Source organism: Xiphias gladius, chromosome 8 (genome assembly GCF_016859285.1).
Source record: "Xiphias gladius isolate SHS-SW01 ecotype Sanya breed wild chromosome 8, ASM1685928v1, whole genome shotgun sequence".
Lineage (NCBI taxonomy): Eukaryota > Metazoa > Chordata > Actinopteri > Istiophoriformes > Xiphiidae > Xiphias > Xiphias gladius.
Genome location: NC_053407.1, coordinates 26,456,033 through 26,477,844, shown reverse-complemented (window position 1 = coordinate 26,477,844; position 21,812 = coordinate 26,456,033). Strand labels below are relative to the sequence as shown.

The 21,812-nt window shown below is 40.6% G+C and overlaps 1 protein-coding gene across 7 annotated transcripts in view; it reads left to right on the top strand.

Annotated features, from left to right (window-relative positions):
- LOC120793473 (copine-8-like) overlaps positions 1 to 21,812 on the top strand; it is an 80,312-nt gene that overhangs the window by 17,653 nt on the left and 40,847 nt on the right. For 6 of the 7 annotated variants that reach the window (XM_040133582.1, XM_040133583.1, XM_040133580.1 and 3 more), the window contains 4 exons: positions 3,958 to 4,004; positions 5,094 to 5,197; positions 12,955 to 12,994; positions 19,408 to 19,484. In XM_040133582.1, coding sequence (XP_039989516.1) covers positions 3,958 to 4,004; positions 5,094 to 5,197; positions 12,955 to 12,994; positions 19,408 to 19,484 — 268 coding nt within the window. Of the gene's footprint in view, positions 1 to 3,957; positions 4,005 to 5,093; positions 5,198 to 12,954; positions 12,995 to 19,407; positions 19,485 to 21,812 lie in introns of those variants that run through there. The other variant, XM_040133586.1, reaches the window with a different exon arrangement.

Genomic DNA, 21,812 nt, shown 5'->3' with positions numbered 1-21,812 from the left:
AAGGCAAGCTGTGATTAGTATGATTGCCAAGTCACAGCAGGGTTTCTGAATGTATGTGATAATAATCAAATCTGACACAGTGACCATCTCAAAAAACGAATATATATCATCTCATCAGATCCTCGCATTGTTCTTTGATCAGTAGTTTCTGATTTAAATAAGGCCAACTTTAGACTGTTTCAGGCAGAGTTCTTGTATGGCTGCATGTGTTTAGACAACATATAGATTTTTGAGAACTTAAACATTTGTAAAATGACAGAGATATGCCTATCAGCCCTATCCTTGAAAAATTCAAATAAAACCCAACCTCACTAAATGCTGAGTGCAGATCATGCCATACTCACGTACTCAGCACACGTGTACAGACAAGCTTGAAGATTGTAAGGTAGTTCCTTGCTGTTTTCATGTCGTGCCCTCTTTGTTTTCTGTAACAGCTTGTGACAGTCCTGTCGCTTAAAAGCCCTTTAAAAATAAACATGATGGCAGGAAAATACCCTGAGTTATGCTGAAATGTTGAATTTGAACTATATTTATCTTTTATTTTTACTCTCTGTTTAGCCAGGGTTTGGTTTAGCACTTAGCCGCCTGGGTGCTGTACAGCGTACACGGTGGTGTTTTTAGCGTTGGCCGGTCTGCGTCAACCCATGATTGATGAACCCCACGATTCGTGGATTGGACCTTTTTAAGTGTCAGACGGTGGGAGAGGAGGATGAGCATCCCTGCCTGCCCCAACGTTTATGCAAGGAGGCACTTGTGCTGTGTCCATGTCTCTGCTCTGCTGACAGCACTGGCCCCAGTCACACAGCATTAGATTTCCTCAGCAGAGCCACACACACATGCAAAAAGTGTACACATCCAGGGCTTCAGGCAGGTTCACGTACCATATTAGCTTGTAAAGCTGGACAACAATCCAGTGTTTCTGTTTTCGTTTTTGTGCATGTTTGTGTGCGTTTATATGCCTGTGCATTTTAGCCGTTGTGCCTGTGGTGCACGAATGTGGATGTGCTTTGATCAGTGTGCTTCAGCAGATTGGAAAAGGGCATTAAGCAGACAGGAACATTATCAAAGTATGCAGCGTCAGTATCTGCTACATTCAAAACAGAGACGGTGTTGGCAGCGCTATTGTCAAGCTCCTGTCCTCATCATCAGCCTGATGAATAGGAGACGTTGAAAGTGCGTCGGTATGGATGCAGTTGATGCATCGCTATTTACGGGCATGTGATTGATTATATCGCTTTTTCCCCCGCACAACAATGCAGAGACCATGTGTCATCCGATGCTTCATGGCAAGATCAAAGGATGACTGTATATTCAACCAGCTGAACCCCAGCCCACTGCACACCGTCCACAATGAGACATATACAACATCCAGACTGACAGCCTGCAAAAGCATGGCAGGTTAGAGCGCTTCTGCCACCATACCAGACGCAGGCTAATTAGGACGTTTGTGTGACGTTTTCCACACAGTTGTGATGTGGGAAAAAAACCTCAGTTTTCTGCAAAATGTTAGTAAAAATATAGTGGATCTGCGCTCAACATGAGCTTCATTCTAAAGGATTAAACGTCAGTTTAGGGGGAGAAAAAAATTCTTAAGATAGGCCCAGTGATTTTAAACCAAGGATGATTTTCACTCACAATCACTACCTTGTAATGAGTCCATGATTAAATAAAAGCATTGAAAGTATTTTCATCAGTTGGTGTTAGCTAATATATTACCTAATATATTATGAATTACCTTCATAATCAGAAGTCACAAGATCAACTCGAGTTTTTTATGTAGCTCTTAAGAGAGTGTGTCTTCTGTATCTTATTGCCTATGTGTTTTTTCTATGGGTGTCAGATAACAGAACCTTTTTTTATCTTAGATTTTTTTTAATGCTATATTTAAAGAGTTTCACCTTTTGGCTTCACTGAGCCTCTGTCCTATAGATAAAAGGTAATGTCATGTCTTCATCCGTAAAGCTTGTCCAAGTTCATCTTTTTAATTTTCTATACAAACGGCAGGTTTGAACAGCATCAAGAGAGAAACAGCAAAGTAACATTCTGCTAATTATGAACAAGATATTCAACTTTACGGTCTGCAATTTAAAGGTAGTGCAACGATAAATTGGACATGATGGCTGAATTTATATAAGTTTCATTAGCATCTTGTTGCTTTTCAATGGATGCCTTGCTTGACAGTACAACTTTGAGAAGGTTCTGAAATAGTCTTATGTGCCTTCAATCCCCGTAAAAGAGCATGTAATCCTTCAAAAAATAGCTTTCATTAGACGGGGTATAGCTTCACCGCTCCATTTTCTGCTTGACACCAGTCATGTAGACAATTTTAATTAAATTTACATCAAGGATTGAGCCCGAAATCATTCGCCGCTCACTACAACAGTAGCGAACAAGCAATGGCCAACTAACCAAGCGCAATGAACTATCATGCGTTACGTATACCCTCTAGTGTATAGTATTTTTCTTCACAACTGACACACAGAATTCCCTGTAAAGTGAAAATTGAACAGGGGACTTATAAATTCCTGCCATTTGACAGATGTGTTTGAAGACAGTAAATGCTGCTAGAATTCAAATGTCATTTAGGTGCCAGTTGATTGCCTCATCATTTTGTTACCACTGTCCCGACATTAAAATACCCTCTAATGCCCTTTTAGACGAATATGCTTGAATGTCTTGCAGTACCGCTGTTACAACACAGACAGTACTGTAGATACGATTTGTTCCATAAATCTAGGGAATTAATTAACACAGAGCCTTATAGCTGCGACTTCTAAGCCACAACACACATCTGTTGCAGATGCCAAAGAAACGATGCGATTTACCCGAACCCCAGTGAGTCCAGTTCATATTCCGTGACGTTGTTTACTTGAGCTGGGTGGTGGGACCCAGGCCTTGCGCATCACCAACCGTGCAAAAAAAGGTTCAGTGCTTCAGTTCCTTAAAGTTAAAGGAATAGTTGACATTTGGTTATTTCACTTATTTACTTTCTTGATAAAAGGAGAATATCGATACCACTCAACACTTTGCCTCAAGTCCCCCTATTTAGCATTTATAAGCAGTATATAAAAATTTAATAAATGATTCATAACACATGATATTGTAGTTGTAAGCAACTTTTAACTTAATGATATGTAAATCTCTACTTTGTAAAAACTTGCTTTACTAACTAACTTTACCTAAGTTTGAATTTAAAAACTACTGGTGCAAGCGGCTCTTGGGTATTACGGCAACACCCAGTTTACCAAAGAGACATATAAAGTATAAACTTTATTTAATAAGGTAATGTCATTGAGATCAAGATCTCCTTTGCGCGAGAGAAGTCAGTCGGCAGAAGAAATAAGAGAGATAAGACACACAAGACGCACAAGAAAACATAATGACATATTTTGTTAGATAATCATAAAAAATATTTAAAAATGTGTTCTCCTGCAATTTAAAAATGTTTTGACTACACTTCAGTCATAATAATGCGTAGATTTACATGGTCTAGTCCCAGGGGTTTTCAGAGTTGTGAGTCGCTGCCATGTGACAGGGTTGTGTGAATAAAGTGATGGCCCCTAGAATGCAAATGAAATGTCATTTTAGTGCCAGCTGATTGCCTCGCTCTGTTGTCCCAAGTGGCCTGTTCTCGAAAAAAACACTCCAAGACTCCCTCGGACGGATACGCTCGAATGTCAATAAGCAGGACTTTCCTCCACCCACCCACACACTCACTCACTAACCCCATACCCATCCTCCCTGTCCCTCCTTCCTCTCCCCTTCTCTGAAATATCATCATGCTGCAAGGCAAAGTTCTAGTGACATTTAATTAGGGAGTTTTCTTCTCATGTTGGGGTCTGGGGGAAGAACACACTCTCAGGTGACTTCTTCGGGTTGTATGTTCACTGTTAAATACTCTTCAGTCAGTCTAACCTTCTCTTGTTTCTCTCCCCTCCCCTGTTTCTAATTCAACAGTTTGTGTGCTGTACACTCAAGGAATAGCTAACAGGGAATGGAAAGAGGTGAGTACCGGGGTGGGGTAGTGGGGGAATCATTTTTAACCAGTGAATGCTTCCAAGGAGCTTAAATGGCAGCAATGCAGCATTTCTGCAAGTCATATTGGAGGAATAAAATTAGTTTTAGGTCTTTTGACAGGTCTCTTTCAGATCAGGAGCCTGTTTCACCAACGAAATTTATAAGCGTAGATTAATTTGACTCTGGCATGGTCGTGCGTATGTCATAAACATTGTTTTTACAAGAGATGAAACTCACATCTCACATTGCTAATAGCAGCTTACATGTTGTAAATTTTGTCTAACAGGCCCCAGGTCTTGTTTTTTGGAAAAAAAACTTAAACACGGTGAGATTGGCGAGGTTTTTTTATGGGTTCGTTTTGGATCCAATCCAAGGTCCTCGTCTGGGACCCATGAAGACCTCTAATTTGAACTACTACAAGCTTCAATAATTTACTGATATACTAAGCCAGTATCAATTGCTCAGATTAGGCTAATTCCAACTGTCGCATCAAATAATCACATGACAGATGCAAAACATATTAGCCCTGAGAAGCTGTAATGTTCATTTCTAGAAACAAAATTGCTGAATGGATGAAAAAAGGTGAGAAAAGTTTGCTATTCTTGTGGGGAAAACAGTGGTGTGTTTGGCCAGAGGAAAGACCCTTTTGTTACTTAGATCATAAGAGTTTATCCTCTGTACAGTGGCCATTTTAGAACATAAAGGACTCAGCTCATCAGACTTCAAGTATTTTTATTGTAAAGAGTTGGGTCTTCATCATACATGGCATCCAAATAAACATTTTTCCTTTTTAAGGCAAACAAACATACCTCAAACAATAAAAAGACCACAGGACACGATATCCATGAGGTGGACTTCTTATCAGTTATCAACCAATGAAATTGTCTTCACATTACAGAGTAGAGAATGAACAATGGAGAAAAATGCCTGGTTTTAGAAAGCCAGTACTTATCACAGGACTGTTGCCTAGATTGTACTACATTGTACAGTGATATCTGGTCACTAAGACTTTATTTAGTTAAATGACTATTGATAGCGGCCATTAAGCAAGTATCCCTTTCCCACTTCTTTTCTAGTTTGGAAGGACAGAAGTCATAGACAACACCCTCAACCCTGACTTTGTTCGCAAATTCATCCTGGACTATTTCTTCGAGGAGAGGCAGAATTTGCGCTTTGACCTGTGAGTTAACAATTGACCTATGTGTGTATGTATTTGTTTTTGTGTATTTGTATTTTTTTTGTGCAGGCATGGGTGAGAATGCTGCTCTGTGTGGAGCAAAATTAAGACTGAAATATTCATAGTTTTGTGCAGAGGAAGATGTAAGTCTTCTCCCCTTTTAAATAAAAGACAAGTTTCCGTGCCACTTTTTCACCAGCATTTCCATTTGAACTCATCCCCTTAATACGATGCTTTGTACCAAAACAGGGCCAGAATCATACACATGGCATTTTGTAATGATTATGATCCATTTTCGTAACTGCTCATTTCACTTCGGTATCCATTGAAAAGACAAGCGTGTCCTCACGGTATTATGTTGATGGAATCAGCAAACCAACAATGTCAAAACCTGCAACAGTCGGTTAATTTTAAGTGATCAAGACCCTGTATTCCTGCCTCTGTCAATTTTTCTTTTACATTTTTGTAAATCACAGTTTTTATTTATTTTTTCAAATTTTTTTTGAATAAGTTTGACTACTGTTTTAGGGTGCAATGCAGTTCAGAAAAAAAGCCCTTATGAAAGTAACAAATGACAGCATATGCAGGAGGTTGCCTTGTGTTAATCCTTGTAGACCTAAGTGGAGCTTTTGACACAGTTGATCATACAATTTTAATTTACTGCCTTAAGCACTGGATTTATATGGGCCAGCACAGAGTTTTCCCAGACTGATCACTCTAAAAGAACCCTCTGTTAAAACATGAGATTCTTCAGCTACCAAACGCAGACAACAAACACCTCTGGCATCCCCCAGAGCTCATTTTGAGGCCCCATCATATTCTCCCCCTCATTGAATTTTGTTTTGTTATATCATTTGTAAACATAATTTGCACTTTACACTCACTGATCACTTTTATTAGGAAGACCTTTTTCACCTACTTATTCGTTCCAATTGTGCTTTAGTCTGAAAGTGCTTTTCGCATACAAACCAAAAGCGCAGGATTTCGGGGTAGATGTTTTGCATTGGATGTTTCACAGCTTTCATTATTAAATGTTGTATTTGTTATGCTTTTCCCTCACAAACCAAGTTTGTTTGGGTGCATGGCTGAGAGGGCACAGTTTACAAATCTGAGGGCAGTGACTATGAATCCAGCAGCATGTCTTATAAACTGTGTGTAGGGATTTAGAAACCCAGAGACTAAAAGATTACACATGTATCTTTTTTTTTTTCCCCGCCCGGGAATAACGGGTAATTAACATGCCGACGCTTGACCAGCGCAGGCCAAGCAATCAGCTCCTACTGATTATGTGGCAGCAGTGCAATGCATAAAATCATGTAGACACAGGTCAGTAGCTTCTGTTATTGTTCACATCAAACATCAGAATAAATGTGATCTCAGTGACTTTGACTGTGGCATGATTGTTGGTGCCGGACGGGCTGGTTTGAGCATTTCTGAAACTGCTGATGTCTTGGGATTTTTCACACACCACAGTCTCCACCACAGATTTACTCAAAATTATCTTAAAAACGAAACAAAAAAAAAAGTCAGCTCCAGTTTTGCGAATGGAAACACTTCGTTGGTCATACTAGTTGGAGCTGACAGAAAGGCTGTGGTAACTCAGATAACCACTCTTTACAACAGCGGTGTGCAGAAGCGCATTTCAGAACATACAACACATCACACCTTGAGGCGGATGAGCTACAACAGCAGAAGACCATGTCGGGTTCCATTCCTCTCAGCCAAAAACAGAAATCTGAGGCTGCAGTAGCCTGGTCTGATCAATCTGGATCCTGCTGAGGCACGCAGATGGTCGGGTCAGAATTTTGTGTCAACAGTATGAATCCATGGACCCAACCTGATTTGTATTGACAGCCCAGGCTGGTGGTTGTGGTGTAATAGTGTGGGGAATGTTTTTTTGGTACACTTTGGGCCCCTTCAGTACCAATCACTCATCATTTGAATGCCACAACCTATTTGAATATTGTTGCTGACCATGTGCATCCCTTTGTGGCCACAGTTTACCATCTTCTAATGGCTACTTCCAGCATAATAATGTACCAAGTCACGAAGCAAAAGTGGTCTCAAACTGGTTTCATTAACATGACAGTGAGTTCAGTTTACTTCAGGTGCCCTCCCCAGTAGCCAGATCTGAATCCATCAGGACAACTTTGGGATGTGGTAGAACAGGATATTGGCAGCATGAATGTGCAGTTGACAAATCTGCCAAAATTATGTGATGTGATCCATGTCAACATAGACCAGAATCTCAAAGGAGTGTTTCCAACATTTTGTGGAATCGATGCCATGGAGAATTGAGGCTGCTTTGAGAGCAAAGGGAGGCCATACCCAGTATTAGTACTAATATAGTGCTTGGTGGGTGTATATTTTCATTAAAATTTAGAGTTTGTGTTGTATGAGGCAACACAAAGAGTCAGAGACAAGTCAAGGAATTGACCATTTACAGCAAATAATTAGATTAGCAGATTTTGCTGTTTTGCTCCGCTTTTTAAAGAAGATGTCAAAGAATCAGAGCAGCAACAAGCATTTTGCACGGAGAGTGAATTCCCCCATAATTAGGCCATAGATCTTAGTTAAATCACCAACACCATAAATAGCACATAAGATGGGGGTTGGGGTGGTGGAGAGAGCTGCAGCAGCAAGTGGCAATAAATTAAAGTATCAGCAGAGTAAAAGTAAAAAAGTGTTGTACACCAGCATATATATGACTGTACATTACTAGTCAGCTGGTAGCCAAGCAGCTGATGAAGCATGAATGAAGCAGCTACTGCTACTGTCTGAACTAACGCTAAGCTCCAAATTCATTTGGACAACAAAACATGTTACATCAAGGTGGGAAATGTTCTGGATAATAAGGTTACAAGCTGGAATGCAATAGAACACAATTGTCAGCTACTTATTTTTTATTAATTAAATTTATCAAACATTTTTATGCGTATCAAACAGGACAGAATCTCTGGTCATTCAACTCTAAACTGCTGACAAATTTATTTGTATTAAATTTGAGATGACATCAAAATTTGAAGTATATTTTAACTACCGTAGGTATATCCTGTATAAAGCCTATGTAAATTTCATAATCATGTTAATTTGTTGCTAAGCTCTTTTTTGACATCAAGTCACTGAAGCTGTGTACTCTAGCTGCTTGCTGAATTGGCAACGATGCCTGTTTGGCTTATTAGTTGGAAAGTGAGTGAACTGGCATGTAATGTGATTGACACACACATTGCCTCGTCCACACCAGACACACCTGTATATTGAGTTATGGTGATGTTAAAACGAAAAATAAAAAAAACGTCATATTCCCTCATGTAGCCCTAAAAGTCGACCTGTCCAAGTAATTATGATAATCTGGATATTTCTCTATTGTGTTCCAGCCTCACGCATATTCACTGTATTTTTCCCATGATAGCTCATGAAATATGGAACGGCTCTTTTTGTTTGTTTACTTGTTGGCCTGTCAGCAGGGCCACATGCCGCTTACAAACTGTAGGAGGTTGCAGTGAAGGTCAAGGAGAGACGCTGGCTGTTTTACTGTGTGTTGTGTTTGTGTGTGTGTGTGTGTGTGTGTGTGTGTGTGTGTGTGTGTGTGTGTGTGTGGTGGATTGCGTTTAAGGTGTATGTGAAGTCTGTGTCAGATAATGTGTGAGTGTGTATACATTTATGTGCGTAAGCCTGTGTGTTCAGGTTGCTGTTTGTACTTTTATGGAAGTGCGATGTGTATATGTGGTATCCGAGTGTGTCTGTGTGGGTGTATGAATCTGAGCATATTGTGTGTTGGGACATTTGTTTTTTTAATAGTTTGTGTGTATGTGTTTTCATTTTTGTCTATGTGAGCATGCCTGTTGAGTTTTTTGTGTGTTCAGCAAGGCAAGTATGAATAACTGGTGTGATATTTTGTGTTTGTGAGTGAGTGAGTGAGTTTTTATTGTGTGTGTTTTATCATATGTGTGTATGTAGTGCAGACTTTGCCAGAGTATCATGCAAGATGTTAAAAGCTGACAAGCAGTGGAGAGAGGGGAAATAGTGTGTGTGTGTGTGTGTGTGTGTGTGTGTGTGTGTTTGTGTGTGTGGGGCTAGTCCCAACTCCCTGCATGGCTCGTGGGTGAGCATCAGGCCCCCGTTAGGGTCTTCCGGGCTGATGGCCCTACGATCACTCGCAGTGAGGACATGGCTGACACACACACACACGCGCGCAAGATGATTTTGCAAAAACACGCACACACTTGCTCAGACATAGACACGCATTTACACTTTGCTTCTCGGGTATTCTTTTGCGCTCATGCTGAGCTGTAACATGCATGTGCGCACACATCTACACCCATTTCTCATCACAGAACCAGTGGTTAGTCCTGCTCTCCTCAGCCTCTGTCCTGAGGTCTGGAAGTCTTTATACTGCAGCCTCTGCAGTTCCCGCAGCACTTCATTACCTCCACCTCCCTCACTTCCACTCAGCACTTCACATCCCTTCAGGACATCCATAGACAGACAACACCAAGCTGCCTGCAAACCGCCAGCATAGCTGCTGCTGAACCATTCCACGCTCTCTTTACTCGAAGACCCCAAAGCCACGACACACTTTGCTTCCTCTGCTGCTATCCATGCCTGGAAATCCTGTTAACCCTCATCTCACTGCTGGCCATGTTCAGTGCTATTTTTCTATTTTATTTTTTTATTTTATTTTTTATTTGGAATTGAAACTTGAGATGCTCACTGAAGCCAGTGGAAGCCCCCCCCTGGGTGGATGGTTATCTAATCAAGTCTGGCAAGTGTGAGTAAAACAGGGATATAGCTGTATTTCTCTTCTTTATTTCACTGGATTGAAGATACTGGCTCTACAGTTGGAAATCAAGAAGTCCTGAATTGAAACTGATTTCAAATTTATTTTAAGAACCAGGGAATCATGAAGAAACATGCTTTTTGTTTTCAAATATCAACTTTTGGATACAAAAATGTAACTTACCAGTAATGCGCATGTACATTATTGTGGACTGAATAATGTTATGCAACAGAAGAAGCCACTGTACAGCAAAGACATTTTTTCTTATGTTCTGGTATAAAAATGCAGCGTTATTGCAGTAAAAGTCATGATACCTCAGAATCAGTTAATGGTAAAAAATGTCATAAAAACAAATGTAAAAAAGAAAAACATTTTTCTTTATTTTATCTGTAAACCAGAAGGAATCACAAAATACCTCATCATGTATGTCAAACTACTCAAATGCTTTCAAAATCTGGTGAAAATAAAAGTGTATCTTTCAGTTCCCCATATTTTGGTTTCTTTCCTTGGCAAAATAATAGACCAGGAACTAAACCTGGATTCAATAAGAACCAGAATCAATAGGCAGAATCAGAAACAATAAAAAATCTAATTCTGATACCAAGCCATGATTTCCTGTAATTTCCTGTTATTCGAAGTATGACAGACACCACCAACATGGATGTAAAATAAATCCGGAGCAACAAACGGTTAATTTACATTTAAAAAATTGTTATCCTACTATTCAACAATGCATCTTAATGTATCATTAATACACAATTTTTTAATATTCCCCATGTAAATACATTCACACTGAAACAGTGAAACTCCAAAGAAACAGGTACATACAGAACCTGGAAGTAAATGATTCCCTTCCTTTTTATAACAGTATTTTAATAGAAAGGATTTTATTAAGTTTGTTTGTTTGCCTGCCTCTCCGGTCCCGTTTGTTTGTGTGCCATCGTTAGTCATCATTGCTCAGTTCAAACTGAGCTCTGAGCAACCCCCCCCACCTCTCTCTCTCTCTCAATCACCCCCCCTTCCGCCCCGCAAGACAGACAGCACAGGACCAAGAGAAATCCTGTCTGGCCCAGTGCCGATGCAGAATGATGTCATCCACATAAACACACACACACACACTCAGGCACACACGACAAATGTGCACTCACGAGGCGCCATGGGACATCTACTCCTGCAAACACTCTCATGTGTGTGTTTGTATGTATGTGTGGGTGAACATGTGCAGCCAAATCATCCATCATGCATACATCAGTAGTATGTTTTTCTTTCCTCCTCTCTCTCTCTCTCTCTCTCTCTGTCTCTCCCTCCCTCCCTCTCTCTCTCCCTCCCTCTCTCTTTGGGTCTCTCATTATTAAATATAGATTAAATGAATCATTTATGAACATTTGGGAGTGACAGAGGCAAGGGGCGAATAGAACATGAAGCGCACCTGTGCATTTTCCCCGGCGGCACGTTGCGTAACAGCAGCACGTTTCCTTGCTCTTATGGAATTACATTAGTAACAGCGCTGTATTGGAGCCCCCCCCCTCCCCGCCGCCCCCTCCTGCGGTAATACACAGTGTCTCCCAGTTTTGTCAGCAGGCGCCTTATCATACATGGCATGCTGTCTGTAGAAAGGAACGCTCAGGCTCTCCCATTTACACACTCCACTACACGCTGCTGCACACACGCCACGCACATGATGACACACACCTGAGACACCCAGGAAGGTGACGGGTTACGGGAAGTAAATACAGCTGGATAAATTGCTCTCTGGAGAGGCGAGTAGATCTCATGGCCTGCACATTGTAACTGTTACTCGTGGTTTCGGATGAATGTTCCTTCATATGAATGGACAAGCATGTCAACTGTAGAAAGCTAGTATATTGTTCTCATACCTTTGAATTCTTGTTAATATTTTATAAGCCCACCAGTGTTGCTGTGGAAGTCATATCTACAAAATCCATTACTTTATAGGGGAAAATGGCTTTTTTTTCACATTCAGAACCGTAAGCTGGGTAGACAACAAGAGAAAAATTTTTATGCTCTAAAGGAAACCGCCATCTAATTTACACATCAAGGTCTTAGGAAGTACTACTGCTATGTGAACACAGCTCTGTAAATTGTTCTCTGGCTCCGGAGGGAGCTGCGTGACATTTTAATAAATTGCCTCAAGTGATGTCACTTGAGTCGGTGTCAGCTGGGTCTGAAGAATACTAGTTTGAACACTGGACATGGAGTTAGAAAGAACTGAGTTTACCAGACCTCTGTAGCCCACTCCTAATCTCCACTCGAGGCTACAATAGCTGCTTTTAGCAAAACAAACCTGATTATCCAGCCAAGCTGTCAGCGGTCGAGTTTGTGTTATGGGTTATGTAGGTGCCAGGTTCGAAGAGAAAGAAGAATTTGTGGAATAAAAAAAGATATGTCCGGTTCTGATTTTTGTTTTTGTTTTTTGTTTTTTTTCTTGAACTAAATTTTTTTCTCAACTTTGATTTTTTTAATTTATTATAATGCCGTATACTACTGCAGTATTTTAAATTTATTTTTCAGTGGTAGTTCACCCACAAATATTCTATCTGTCTTTTTTTATAGTCCTTAATTCAAATTATAAACCACCTGGAAATGAACAACTGTTACTAACACATCAATACTTGGAAAGTGGAGAACTGGAAAATGGAAAATTTGTTGTGTAAAGTGCTGAGATTTTGATGTGACAGCAATTAATGATACTGATACTGTTGTACCCTCATGCATGATATCAGATCAGTGAAGCTTTTGGTGCTGTAATCAAAGGCCTACTTTAAACGTGAACAGCTTCTTTGCAGTGATTAGTGGAGAAGTGCCCTGCATTGAGGGTAGCTGATGAGGGAGAGAGAGGCTTATGTCATAGACTACTAATTTGTGTTTTGGCACTCTTTCAGTCACAGACCTGCTGTTCAACCTTTACAGCCTTTCACGGCCTTCGTTCTGATACGTCTCACTTGTCTCTTCTCTGCAGGTATGATTTAGACTGCAAGAGCGACAACCTCTCTAAACACGTGAGTGTCTCTTTCACTTCAGCTGTTCAACAATCAGTCATGCATTCATGTAAATGTTATACAGCCAAATGTTTACCCTTCCAGTACAATAGCGGCCTGATTTGAATCTGAATGTCAGAGGTAAGAGTGGCCTAACAGGAACAAAGCAATAGTGATGGCATTTAAACATTCCTAAAGAAAAGATTTAGGATTTAGGACCAGGCTTTGCCATTGTAAATCTGCTGTGCCTTAGGACAGGGGACACCATTCTCTAGCCCTAACCTAAAGTACCTTTAAACTGACCTAGCATACCTTTCAGCTGCTTGTAACTCCTACTCTCACCCAAGCAAAGAGTAGATACTCGGCAGCTTGACTCAGCCTTATATTTACTGTACACTCTGTCGGCGTAGGCTCAGCTGCCATGGCCATCCCCACTAGGCAGTATCCTCTAGATGCCATGGTCCCAGAACCACCCAGCCCCCTTTGCCTTCACCCAAATACTCAACGCAACCCTCCGTAACAGGTTATATTCACTTTTGTCAACAATATCACTCGCTACTAGCATGCTAACCGACTACAACCAGCAAACTCATGTTAGGCTTGCCAGGATATTGCTACCAGCGGCAGTGTGCTGCTCAACCCACCAAGAAGTAGTCAAGTGGTCACCCTCAGCTACCTCATCTTAGCAGGTAACAAAGAATCCGCTCCGATCTACCTGATTAGCCTGCTAAGCTAATGAGCATGCTAAAAGTGTGCTAAGCTAACCAGCATACAGCCTGAGCCACCTACTAGACCAAACAACAAACAGCAGGTGTGGAGGTTTAGTGTTTTTTGTAGAAAAGCCAGACTGGTAGAAAAGTTTAGAGACATAAGAAACAAATTAACATAACTTCTATACTATTTTTTGTGCTTCTTGAAACGAGAGACTTTTTCAAGAGTTTGACTAATTTTGTAACCTGAACGGGACTAATCGACTACTTGTTATCAGCACTTGTATACAGATAAAGAATGTTGGTCATCTGGTTAAAAGAGGTGCTTTGTGAATTTAACAAACAGATGACATTGGAATAAAAACCTTTTTCTAGCTTTGGGCATTCAGCAGTGACTTCACGAGGGAAAAATAGCTCATCAAAATCATCAAATAGAGGATTGGAAAGATCTTCCACAATCTGACAGGCCTTTTCCAAGCCTAAAACAAAGAGACAACCGCCGGCTGACAGGCTTTAATAAGGAGATCATATCTGCTTTGTCATGTCTTATCAGATATCTGTTTGGTTCTGCTTATGCTCCTTTGACATGAGAGTGCAGTTTTGCCATTTTGCGAACATCCTACATGCCTTCCTGCCATTGCTGATGATGGATTGCAGATTAATATAATTCCCAAACACTATTCACTGCCTTTCTTGGTTAAGATCTTCCTCCATCTTTACTTCAAACCTGGAACTTCACCCGTGGTCTCGAGGACCGCGCATTTCTTTTATGGTCTGGGAAGGGTATCTGTACTATAGAGGACTTTGTGGCTAACGGTACTTTTAAATCTTTTAACCAGCTCAAGGAGCAGTATGATCCACCTAGTAAAAGTAAGGTTACACCCGAGTGGGTTCTCACTCTTCTGGTCTTGCAAGGTCTGGTCTCAGGTCTTGCAAGATCCTGAGCCCAGAAAATTGACTACCAGGATTTACAATGCTCTGTTCCATGCAGCAGAAGGACATGGTTAAATAACTTTGGGAGGCTGACTTGGGCATAATCATCACAGATAATGAGTTGAGAGATGTTTGGTAGTGATCATCTGTTTTTTTGGTCCACCAACAAAGTCAAGGAGCTGCAATTCAAAATTATTCTTAGGCTCCAGATTACACCAGTGCTAACGAACAAGTTGAACCCTCTTCTTTCCAAATATTGTAATAAAGTTTTTCTCAGGGGTCATACCTACCATTGTATTTTCAATTGTCCCTTTATCAAAAATTTCAGGGGAAAGGTTTATAAAGACATTTCTGAAATATTTGGTAAAAATCTAGATCCTAAACATCTGTCTTGAATTCTTGGATTGCATTCTGCACTGAACCTTTAACCACATATGTTAAAACTGTTTCATGTTCTTTTGTTTGGTGCCAGAAGGTGCATCTTACTTCAGTGAATCTTTGAAAAACCTTGCAAGCCCTCACAGTGGTTACAAGGTATAACAGAACTCATCCCTCTGGTAGCCATGACCAACTGGCTCAAGAACAAACTTTCAGTGTTTTATAAAGTTTGGGACTCGTTCTTGAATTACAATGGAACAGAGAGAGCACAGACTTTGCAAAGAGGCCTCTATGGACTTATCTGGACAGACCCTCCTAGAGAGGCCCATACTTGAGTCTTAATCAAGTGGTATATAAGAACACTCCACTGCCTGGATATCTGGTCATGTACTCATTCAATTGTTAACTTTTCTTTGTCATTTTTTGTCATTGTATATCAATATTTCTTTTCTTTTTTTCTTCTATGTATTTACTTATTTATGTGGGAGTTCTCGTTAAGTGTGTTTTGTGTAGAATAAGATTATCTTATGTTTCCTTATTTCCTGTTTGTCCTCCTTAAAACTACAATGAATAAACATATCTATAAAAAAAAACAAACACAAACCAAAAACTGTAACTTTATATTTCACAGCCCTACAGCCCCATCCTTCACCTTCCTTTCAAACAGAAGTTCCAGCAGTGCTCTGCTCCAGTTCTGTCTATAACCTGGGCTCAATCTCCACCCCCAGCCCCTTTCCTATAACCCGGCCTCATTCTCATTGCCAAGTACAGGCGGAGTTCTTTTGCTCAGCTCCAACCCCAGTGTGCCCCCGGGCTTCAACTGAGAGCGCTCAACAATGTGAGCGCAGCAACTCACTCTCAGCATGAAGGCTGAGGACGCTTGGATGCGTCCTGTCGTTGCTGTGGATGTGTGGGATTGGATATCTGGCACACAGTGATGGCTCCATTGTTCGGGCACAGTCCATATCCAGTCACGTGGCTATGAATAACAGAAAACGGAAAATAGTGCTCACGTTCAGTATCTCTCGTGGCAGCTTCAGTGCCAGCGTTTGAAGATGCCTCCTTCCTCCCATCACAGCAGATGTTTTTGCTGGGCCATATGTTTTGCATACCTTGTACAGATATGGCTGCAGGGGAGGATGTGCAGAATCAGAGTATACAGTAAAGCCTAATTAAGGTCTGAATATCCTGTTTCCTATTAGATGATGGCGATGTTGCTTTTTCATCCTGACAGACGCTTGTCACAGCCCTGTGCACAGTTCTTTATTTTACCCGTGTTATTTTTGTGGTAAAATACAGCAATACCCGTCTCACTAACGGTAATCTCATTTCAAAGTCTTTATTCATTATTTTAACCTCGATGATTAGCAAATGATTCCACGCAGGGAAATAGCTTCTTTGTTTGTAGGCAGTAATTAAGTTAACTGGCTGTGTATTCCCTCACGACTATTTGAGAGCAGTCAGGATTTTACTGCAAACCTTTAATCCCCTTATTAAACATACTATTGCTACAAAAGCAAATATATATCTTGTGTTACTCTGCAAACAATGTTCTAAACCCTTTTGTTTTTGGTGACATTTTCATCTTTATTAGACTGTGCAAAGTTGTGGGACAAGAAAGACCTGCCTGAATGGACAGATTCAGGACATGAATGGATGTGGACTTGCCTTAAAACAGAGGTTCCCAACATGGGGTTCAGGGCCCCTCGAAGGGATCTCAACATAAATCTTAAGGGTCATGAAGTGATGCTACAACAATTTAGACTCACTTTTTTAGGCTTTTCTCTACTCTTTAATTTTTTTTTTCTCGTAAAATGTTGAAGAATTTTTCCTCCTTTTTCAAAACAAAAAATCTGAGAAGTTTAGAGGAGAAAACATACTCTTAGGAGGAACTAGTCACAGCTCATAGGTGTACTGCATGTACCCTCTGTTGACAGTAACATAAACTGCTTCATTCTTGGGGGTTCCAAGCTGAAGGATACACTGCCTTAAAGGGCATCTCTGGTTTTTGTCAGCCAGGATGTTATTATATTTTTGTCCGTCATGACCATTGGTCATGATAACATTTTACCCATCATCCCCTTTGTAGGGATGGGGGAAATGCAGACTCTGGGAAGAACAACCTTCAACAGCTTTAACAGCCACAGGCTTTTCCCATGGGTTTTCTAGACGGTATACCTACTGCTGGACTGACAAACAAGTCTGAGATGATTTTTGTTAAATGTATGTATTTTGGAAAACCTTCCTGCAATCGACTTCTTTCTTCTCCTTGTTTCCCTAATCTCTATAGCAGAATAAAATAGCTGTCAGGTGGTGAGTGAAATAGACCTAGTTTGATAACTGCTGGAATTCCCCTTTAGTTTGCTGCAGCACTAGAGGAGGGCAATCCAGTATCCTAGTAATGGCGTTCATATCGGACAATTCTGCACCTCACGATTTACATCCATTGTGAACGTTCAGTGACACTGCAGGAAGTAGTGTACTCTTTATGTAGCAAGGCAAAGAGTAAGAGTGTGGAGGTCAAGATGGTGGACGGGCATCAGACCTTGATACAGGAGACTGGAGTTAGTTTCCTGTCACTGTCCTGCAATTAACGGTTGCCTTTTTATTAACTGTCACCGCAACCTTTTCCTAACCTTAATAAAGTGCTGTACGTAGTGGCCAATTCCTTACCTTAACCCTACCTTAACCATAGCTGATTTGCCACAACCACAAAGTAAACCTTACTTTAACCATATCATAGATGCTATCTACAGATATTGTAGAATGTCACTGAACATAATGCAGAATGCAGAATCATCCAGTGATGTTGTTCTTATCCTACAATAGGGTTGGACAGTGGGACTTTATGGACAAACACATGGACATGGTCTCTGGATGTTCTATATTAGAGGCCTAATGAGCATAAGAACTTTAAGCAGGAATGTAGTACTTTTGGAATTCAGCTGTGATCTTTTTTTACTTGAAGATAACCTTCTAACCTTGTTCTTTCCGCAACCACGGAGCCTGTTAAGCCTGAGCCTCTAACTGTTGATTTCTGAGGCGTAGCAGGCGCGGGGTGAGGCCAGCTAGCTAGCAGCACAATTCATACGGAAAGGCCAGAGCATTTTTGTCATCTCTTTTTGTTTCGAGACCTTGGCTGGGGGAGAAATTTGGTCAGCACCGGCAAAGATCTTTGGAGCAGCTTTCTGCCCGCCGGACTAAACAAGGCTCATCTGTCAAGCACTTTAGCACACACGCGCAGACACATGTACATACGAACTTACTCATGCACACATGCATACACAATCTGGTAGGGGAGACCTCAGTATCAGTGCATGACCAATCAGTCCAGGCTTGTTGTAAAAAGCCTTTTTCTAACCCTTCCCCTCTCTCTGCTTTGCTCTTCTTACTGGCCAAAGGCTCCTCCTCCCCAAACGGACTCCTCTCTTATGGTCACCCTACAGCGATCAACAAGGACACGGGTCTCTCTGCACACTGGGCTTGGATGTTAATGTGCAAAATATACATGGAAAACAGAAGGGCAGCTGTTCAGTGCCAAAAAAGTGACATTTAATATTATAGCACTTAAATGAAATGGAGCCTTTGCAACCCGGGTAGCTGCTGTTCCAAGCCTTCTTTTTTGTGTTCTGTATGCTTCTGTAGTGCTCAGATTATATGCACAAAATGAGCAAAATTTTTCAGTTTTTTTGTAAAATTAATCAGCTTTCGCTTCTTTTTTTACACGTGTCCATGGCTGATACCTAATTCAAACGGAAGCAACAGCCAATCACATAACTAACCCTGCCTTGTTTGTCTTGATTGACAAAGGTATTGTGATGAAAAGTAACAGGAGGACTGAACCTAACATTTTTATATATAGATTAATCTGAGGGTTCTTTTCTTGATCGATAAATCATTTTGTTCATAAAATGTTGGTAAATCGTAAAATACGCCCATTATAGTTTCTCAGAGCCCAAAGATGACAACTTGATTGTTTTATCTGACCAACATATCAAAACCCAAGGATATTCAGTTTACTATTACTTATGACAAAGAAAAAAAAATTAATCATCACATTTGAAAACCTGGAACCAGAGTATAATTTGGAGTTTGCTTGAAAAGTGACTGAAATGATTAATCAAAAGTCAAAATTGTTGCCAATTAATCATCTTTCTTCTTTCTTTTTTCCTTGTTTTTCTTTGGAAAAGAAGAAATCTCAATATTGGGGAACTTATTTTACCCTCTTTTTTTACACCCTGCATGGTGTAGCGTGGTGTTTGGAACAGGGGACCTTTTATATGCCAAATGTAGAAAAATGAAAAAAATCTTAATGAATCTTTCTCTCTGCAACTTGCAGTCCTGCTTTTTAACCTCTATATGTTTCTTTATTTCTGCTCCATGTGTTTACTTGTATGTTATGCACACATGCAGGACTTCCTGGGCCAGGCTTTCTGTACACTGGGTGAAATAGTCGGTTCCTTGGGAAGCCGCCTGGAAAAGCCTTTGATGTAAGTAGCACACGCTACCCTGCGCACACATGCACTGACAAACAAACACACTCACACAATATGTCTTATGCTATTTTAATTAGACACTCATAACTGAAAGCGAAAGGGGCAAGAGGCTCGTACTGCATTATTCTAATCAGGGAGTCACTATCATAAGGTGCCACAGAAAAGCTGTTTGGGCTCACGATTAGATTTTACATTCTACTCCATTCAGATGATGATGAAGATGTTGATGAAAGCGTACACTGTCTCCGTCAGCCAAACGAGATGAATAGTTAAACAGCAGCAGGCCTAATGACAGACTGTAAACATCTTGAGCTGGTAAGCAGTGTGTAGTGAAAAGGGACAGCTCACCCAAAGGGAAGATGTCAGTGGTGAGCCCTCAGCTTGTTTTCTGAAGAAGCCTAAACTGAACTGAAGCCTCGACTGTAGCCTAAAGAAATAATCAGGGATATTTTCCTATGAATACATGTCTGATTTTTATTTTTTCTCTATGGCTGATTACTACAACAAATTATACCTATAGCCAGCACATGAAAGATTTCACATTTGCTGCTGTGTGTGTGGTTGGTCTTAGCTTGGAAACCTCCTCTGGTGCACAGGAAGTCTTCTCCCCCTCTCACTCTCCTAGTGTTTGGAATCACTCTCTAATGTCAACTAAGTAATAAAAATCCTGAAAAATCCTCTGAAAACAGCAGTTTGTTTGGCATAAACAGAGGAAGAACTGAGCAGTTAACTTGATCACCTAGATGGCTGACGAGACAAAGAAATGCATTACCCACAGAAATGCAATTTGGGATAAGGACTGAAACTCAGTTAAGAAAACCTGCCTTTAGATACACATACCATTACATACATATTATCAATTATTAAGGAAGTATATTTTTTGTATGTAAGTATCTATTGCACATTATAATACAATACAATTATAAACAGTAAAGCAATTCAAGACTAACTGACACCAAAAATTGAAAAATTTTTTAGAAATATTAGATTAAAATCTAAATAAAAACTTTGAAAAACGTTCAAGACATAAAATCAATGAAGTCTGTAAAAGAAAATAAAATGTAAATAAAGAGAAAAAATATAAATAAATAAGACAACTAATTATAACTGCTACCTGTCATCCCAACACATACACACACACTTTCACTGTAACTGTCCTCTAACTCACAGGGCTGAACTGCAGCATCTTCTTGAGCTTACTGAAGAGAACAATTTGTTGTTGCTTTTGTTTTCCTCCTGAGGCAATGAGCCATCAGTAGTCTGACCCTCGCTTCATTCCCTTTCCTGCAGTGGTGTCCTGTGTGTGTGCGTGTGTGCGTGCGTGCGTGTGTGTGTGTGTGTGTGTGTGCGCGCGTGTGTGTGCGTGTGTGCGTGCGTGCGTGTGTGCGTGTAGGTGTTTCGTGTCTGTGTCTGAGATGGAAGTAAGTGACTGCACTGGCGTCTACATCCATGACCGTCTCTCTGTCCCTCCCAGTGTGTGTGCGTGTGTGTGCGTGTGTGTGCGTGTGTGTGCGTGTGTGTGTGTGTGCGCGTGTGTGTGTGTTAGAATAAATGAGTGGTTGCAGCTGAATGGGTCTCCTGAAAAATGACACACAAGAAATATGATGTAAGAATGTGTCGCCCTCGCCGAGTTATGTAATCACCTCTGCCTGCAGTCATTCACTGTGTTTCAGATCTGTGAGTGTGTGTGTGTGTTTGCGTCAGTGCGCGTGACCGTGCATACATGCATGTCTTATTTACTCTTTTTTTTTAAGATATTTTTTTGAGGATTATTTATAGATATGCTTTATTATTCTGTAATGCTTGTTTGTGTTTGTAAGTTTATATGACAGTGTGTGTGTGTGTGTGTGTGTGTGTGTGTGTGTGTGTGTGTGTGTGTGTGTGTGTGTGTGTGTGTTCGTGTTTATTTTTGTACTCAGCCCGCTGCCTCCAAACACAAAAACAAACCCAAAAAAACCCCAAACATCTTATGTCAAACGCATCGCACTTCTGCTCAGTCAAGCGGAGGCGGATCACACAAATAAAGAGCTCAAAAGTCAACGGAGAAGACGATATGCTCCAAACACACGCAACACAATGGCATTGTCAGATTATGTCACATTTCACGGATGATATATTTTCTTCATTGACTAAGAGAACATTTGACAGCACAGTCTGTGTCTCAGAAGTCTGTCATTAACTGTGTTTTGTTTCTGCTTTTGGCTGACCTTCTTCAAAAAACAATTTCAACAGTAACCAAAGTATCAGGGTACCTTGTTAGGCTTCGGTGAATCCAGATCAGGTGCAAATTCAGGGCTTTTTAAATGGCTTTCTTACCATTGC